At 41.1% G+C, this 6,411-nt stretch overlaps 2 protein-coding genes across 2 annotated transcripts; both read right to left on the bottom strand.

Annotated features, from left to right (window-relative positions):
• Nucleotides 1–156: 156 nt before the first annotated feature.
• On the bottom strand, nt 157–1,837 carry LOC144666736 (BTB/POZ domain-containing protein 6-like). The gene has a single exon (XM_078528118.1). The coding sequence runs from the start codon at nt 1,644–1,646 to the stop codon at nt 318–320; it is 1,329 nt and encodes a 442-aa protein (XP_078384244.1). The 5' UTR covers nt 1,647–1,837; the 3' UTR covers nt 157–317.
• Nucleotides 1,838–3,821: 1,984 nt separating this feature from the next.
• On the bottom strand, nt 3,822–5,513 carry LOC144666737 (melatonin receptor type 1B-B-like). Its single transcript, XM_078528119.1, has one exon. The coding sequence runs from the start codon at nt 5,104–5,106 to the stop codon at nt 4,153–4,155; it is 954 nt and encodes a 317-aa protein (XP_078384245.1). The 5' UTR covers nt 5,107–5,513; the 3' UTR covers nt 3,822–4,152.
• Between the last annotated feature and the right edge of the window lie 898 nt (nt 5,514–6,411).

The following is a 6,411-nucleotide window of genomic DNA, read 5'->3' as shown; positions in this document are numbered from 1 at the left end:
AGAACTGAGTCAAACCCATGCACTTCCATACACAGGACCTGAAGGGGGGGGAGGGCATATTTTCAATTGGGGGGCTGACTAGTGACTTGAAGGGGGGGCTTAAGAGACTCTACTCTAAGAAAGTTTTTTTTTTGAAATATGGGGGAGGGGGGGGAGGGGCTAAGCCGCCCCCACCCACCCCGGCGTTCATCCCTGATACATCAGTCAGATGTTCTACCTCTGAGCTATAAAAATAAAAGGCAGTTATTCCACCAGTATGTTATGGGTTTGATGTCTGAGTAGCTTGCATCATGGTTGATGAATATTCTCCTCCAAAGTTAAATTATGTGAAACAAGATTTCAGGAAACTGCCCTCCTGAGTCGTTTGTGCCGTTTGGACTTGACTGAGTCGTGAATCTGAAGTGTATACCATTACACTCCACTACACTCTGCCCGCTTGACCCGTACCATGAACTAGCCCCCAGTATATCGGCAATAATTTGATACTGTACATTCTGTTGCAAAGGGACAAGACAATCAAACAGAACGTCAAAACCATAATACCCATCTGTTTTCTCAAGGTCAGTTGGATAAGAACCTTTGACGGAATATATTTCTTGATCCTGCTCATCGCCCTCCAGGACTAATGACAATTTTATAGCGACGTCATATGTGGTATCCCTGTTCCCAAACAGACGGAGCCCACCTATGCACACAGGGGCATCTACAGCAAAAACCAACCCATCGGGAATACCACTAGAATAGGCCCAGCCATGGCTAGCCTGGGGGAATCTTTTACAGCGTGAAGAAACCCGCGGGGGACATAATTTACGTGGTTTTTTGGGGAATTTAAGACCACTTACTGACACGGAACTAAACCACATAAACAGTTTGATGATTTCGTCTTTGGGAAGAAGGCCTGAACAAGGTACTTTCTGTGCAAACTCTTCTTGAGTCATGAGAGGAAAGCGAATGTTGTTTACAATTCCTTCGCCAGTTACCTTCCTTTTATTGTCCTTGGAAGGCTCAATTTCTTGTCTGTTGCATTCCTCCACTGCCCAGCGATCAACAGCTTCGAAAAGATGAATCTCGTGTATTGTAAGACAATCTCGCTGCACTATCTCTTGAAGGAGTTCTCTCGTGACGGACGAAAATGTTTCTGATCTCAATGCCTCTTGTGCGTTTGAATCTACGACTTCCCAGCAGCGAACTACAAGCTCGTTGTCTTCAAATTTCTTTGCATGAGGCAAGATGTCAAAGACATTTTCAGGAGATAAATTTTCGGTCAAGAAATTAGTACAAGCGACTTCCAGTTCCGGGACCATGTACTTCTTTGCCAAGTAAGATACTTGCATGACACAGCTTCCCGTAAGCTTGACTTCATCGCAATACAGAAAGCGAAGAAATTCAAGAAAGCTTTCTGAATCACAGTCTGGTAGCTCGATCTTGGTCTTTCTTTCTGCTAGTTCACCGTAAAACATGGCAAATAACACAGGGCTGCTCACAGCTAACACGAACTTGTGAGCTGAAAAGATCACTTCCGCTCCCGTCAAATCTTTGGTCGCAAAAGAGATATCACTCATCAAAGGATTATTGAGCATATATGCAACTCGTTCTCTGATGGTCTTTCTCTTTGTCTGCCAGACTTCAACCTCGTTGGACGCCATCACACTCTCAAATCTTTTGCACGTAAACGCTCAAGTAGTGGAGTAGAAGACTTGCTGACTAAAGTTCTTGCCGTGACAAGGAGAGCTGGGTACGAAGGTTGTGGTAGGTACGTTATGTAAAGAGACACATAGTGTACCTGTGACGTGGGTTGGAGAGGAGTTCACATATTAGTATAGTTTGGGAGTCTCTTGCCTCCGACAGACCCTCCTGGCGCCAATGCATCACAAAAGGAGCCCAGGCAGCAGAGAAACGCAGGTCCCGTCAAGCCGAGGAGAAGCGAGCAGCACGCAAGGGAAGAGCCGTCAGCACAAACAGCACAGCCCCTACCCACTTCTGCTCCACATGTGGGAGAGGCTTCCTTGCCCAGATTGGCCTTATCAGCCATCTGCGGACTCACCAAAGAATCTAGATGTCTTATGGTCATCTTCGAATACGAAGGACGAACAACATAGCTTCAGTGCTTTAGATCCTACCACTCACCGAATTATTTTATGGACGGACAGACTTACTATTTCCTGGCTCGGATAACCTCGCATTCCCGATCGAATTGGAATTTAGCCGTTGTGGAGGGAGAACAAACCGGAGAACCCGGAAAAAATTCCTCGGAGCAAAGGCGACAACCAGCAACAAACTCAACCCACATATGACGCCGGGTCTGGGAAACGAACCCGGGCCACGTTTGTAGGACGGAGGCGAGTGCCTCACTACTGCACCCCCAAAGCTAAGGGTCTCTCTACTCTCCTTGTAATCGGTCACGAAAACCTACCGGCTGAAACGAAAAGAGCGTTCAATATTATACTGCATGCTAGATTGAACATTGTAAAACTGATACAGCTGTTTATTCACAGTTTGTGTATGACTCGAACTCTTCTACAATGTGCGTCAACTGTCGGAGAGGCAAGCAGAAATTTTGTATTCAGGTTTGACCTTGTCTGCACTGCCCTTCTCCTGATGTGAAATTTGTCTACCCCTACCTCATACGATTCAAAACTGCTGCCCTTTCGTCATAAGTATTCATCTTTAATAGTCTGGTGATGAATGACAGGCATTGCTATTTTAAGGGTCTTTTTACGTGATGCGAGATCATCTAGATCTATACAAAGGTTAAATGATTTTGCTCACGAACACCAAAACGTATTAAAGAATATCCGTTTCATCTCCATTCACACACCTCAGTAGTTGCTATAAATATTTCAATTTCGGGATCACACAAAGAAGATACTGAAAAACTTAGCCTCAGTTTGTCCTTGATCTGTTTCAATCTTCCCACTCTTAAACTGTTCTAGGATTTCTAGCTCTTTTTTGGTTCCGTATCTCGAACTTTTTTCTTTTCCCAAAAAGGTTTCCTTCGTTTCAATGAAAAGAAAAAAGAAAATCATATCGTGACATGGCGGTAAAGTGCCATTTAAAATTACCACTCATAACTAATGAGTTTACCAAATCAACCAAAGATAATTCTAATGGACTGGATGTTAAAACTATTACGGCGATGGAATAAGTGCTTTTTATAGAAAACAGATGAATTAACAAGATTTCGTCATCTCGTTAATGCTTTTAAGTGGAAAAGCGGCGTCAGAAAGCTGTAGTTTATCAATAATGATGTCAAACTTTGAACAACTTTGTCATTAATTATTAAAATTATTGCTTCATTCACAGTGGCTTTTTGCAGCGAAACCGAATTTTTATTTTTGTTTTGGGAGTTTTAGCATTGAATTGCGTGCATGGGAAAAATAACACCTGCCTCACCCAGAGATAATTATATTTTGCGGACTTGACTGTTGGTAACATATCTGTTGTTTTAAGTAGATATGAGTTTTATGCTCTGATGATTGTTCAGTATATCGTGTTATGAGTAGAAGTGAGCATAATATACAGCACTCAGTGCCGGGTCAGTGATATGCATAACAACAAGCAACCGGCCGCGACACGAGGGCTTTTTTCCGGTGAACCCTGCATGACTATTAACAGATTGTTTTTCTTGTCAAGCAAGTCTGCCAGTGTGTGGCGGATAAAAACCATTATAAGTGCCAATATTTATCATGGTTGACATTCATAGTGGTAAAATAATCTGCGGCTTGAAATTGATATGGCTGACTGGCGCTTCGGTTCAATATATGAGTTTTATTTTAGTCTGTTGTCAGACTTGTCACGGAAGTTAAAACAATCACGCTAACTAACATTACAATAGACATTTTAATAAATACTTCGCCGAAAAACTAAATGTCATCAGAAATAAATAAAAAATATTTTCACTGCTAAGCACTTAAAATAACGTGCCGCTAGGCATCAGTGAAGACTGATCTTTAAATAAACCATGCCCTTAAGCTTAAAAATTAAAAAAAAAAATGTTACGTGAACTTTCTAAATATTATGAGTTTAAATAACTTAGATATTTACAAAATTACGCAATACGTATACTTTTCTTAAGCATTCCAAATGCATAAAAGCATAAATAATAAAACGATTAAATTTTTAAAACGTACACCATTAAAAATCTGCACTTTTTCAGGAACGAAATCTACATGTTAGTAAATGGTACATTTCTTTGCGAACCATTTTGTTCATAAACCCGTAAATCCAAGGGTTTAAAACAGCGCTCGTGTAAGCTAAAAAAGTGTAAAATATATAAACTTGACGTGGAAACCATTTAGTTCGTGTCGTGTCAATAATATCAATAATTACGCACGGGACCCAACAAAAAGCGAATCCTAAAATTATCACGAGCACGATTTTAGACAGTTTTACTTCTTCTCGGCTTAAAATCGATTTGGAATCGTGTTCTCCTCGCGTGGCTTCGTACTCTCGGCGATGTATCCGAATAGTTTGTAAGACTCTCATGTAGCAAGCGAAGATGATAATGGCTGGAAACGCCACAAAGAACAAACTGAATATTATGGTGAAGAGTAGACCTTGTTCAAGGGATGCGAATGTCATAACGCAGATAGCTTTCCCAGGATGAAAAATGTATCTCGACGAAAGTGAAACCACGAGTGTACCCATGATGACAGCAGTTAAAAAACTGACTGCTATAATTATAAGTAGAGTCTTCCGCTTTGTGAACAAACGTTTGTACAAGCGAGGACGAACAACATTTAGGTTCCTATTTGATGCTGTTAAAGTAATAATTTGAAGCGATTGGAAGACCAGTAGATGAATACAAAATCCTTGAATTTGACAAGTCAATTCGCCGAACGGCCATTCATCCATCATGAGTGCTCCAAGAGTTAAGGGCATCGCGACACATGCCAACAAGATGTCTGTCACACACAGTGCCACGATGAACATGTTGGTGATAGTTCGTAGAACCGGTCTTCTGTAAACCGTTATGCAAACCAATACATTCCCTCCCAGAGATAAAACATTCACGATAAAAAGCACAGAGATTTCGACGATTTTTAGCGCTAGATGCCGCGATCCAAGCGTATTTTGAAGAACGAGCTCAAGAGTTGTGTTGGACATTTTTTCAAGCGGCCTGTGTGTGACTCTAAACTGAGACAAACTAACAACCAGCGGTATTTATTATGGCTGAATTGTTAATGAATCCAAGCGGTGGGCGGGGAAAACAAGACAATTGAGAGCAGAAATTTGCATTGCAGGTTCTAAAGGAACAAAGAATTTTCCGTGATCAGTGATATATAATACTCTGCGTTTATGCGGAGGATTAAATGAAATTGTCTCTACACCCTTTTAATAGAAGTGATCTCTTTTTCACATTTTCAAAGAGAAAACTCATTTATACTTCCGTAAGTTAAAACCTCGCTCGGGGGAAACACACCGGAAGATTGATTAGCAAATTTTCCTTCTAGAATATCAAAACTGAAACTTTTTATATCAGCAGGATTTAGCACAACTCTGATTCAAGGCTAGAATTTATTTTTGTCTGTTGTTTAACTTAAACAGAATTATGAATACTTCTTTTGTATAAATATTTATAATCTTATTCCATAGCTTGTGTTTCAGTCTAATGCGCGACTTGTGGGCGGTCCTTGGTTCATTAATTAAACAATCTTATAATCCATTCTGGAAGTTTCCGGAGAAGCGGAAAGAGGAAAAACGAAAACCGCAATTTGTCTCTGGACTCATTGCATGTCCGTGAAATCAAACGTACTGCATCAAATTTAAAATTTAACGTGACAAATGGCATGTTCACAAGAGACATCTTCGTGCAGGTCTATAGGGGATCATTGGTAATTAGCCAGAAATTTCCCGAAATGCAGCCCTGGTTTATGGCCGAACCTAATTATGGAATGCGATCTACGTCATACAGGAGTCTATTCGTCTCCTACTGCAGCATCAAATTATTTCCGCACAAATCGACTGATCATTGAAGGGAGTTTGTCAATGAAGCTCGTAGACAAGAATCTAGGGCCATGTAAGGAAGTCTTGAGAGTCTGGATGAGGGTAACTGATAGCCAAGGAATTGTCCAAAATTTTAACTGTCAGCTAGTGCACGCCATCATTGTATTTCACGTCCGTAGTAGCATCCACAATGAGCGCCAAATGTGTTGAGACACTCGGCGATTTTTGAGTACAAACTAGAACAATTTTTGGCCCTCACGAATTCGAGATTTACCCCGAGCCCCTCCCCCCGAAACAATGTTGGATTGGGGATCGCGAAGCCTTGCTTTGTTTTTGTACAACATTGAACCGGGGGAGGGGGGAGTTTTCCACCCAAATGTTTAACCCGATTTGAAGTCAAAGAAGTGAAATAATGCACTGGGCACTCAATTCAACTAACTGCCTCAACAACTTATGACGCCCATT

Source organism: Oculina patagonica, chromosome 9 (assembly GCF_052425735.1).
Source record: "Oculina patagonica isolate OP01 chromosome 9, crgOcupat, whole genome shotgun sequence".
NCBI lineage: Eukaryota > Metazoa > Cnidaria > Anthozoa > Scleractinia > Oculinidae > Oculina > Oculina patagonica.
The sequence above is the reverse complement of the archived record's forward strand: the minus strand, read 5'-3'. Positions and strand labels throughout refer to the sequence as shown.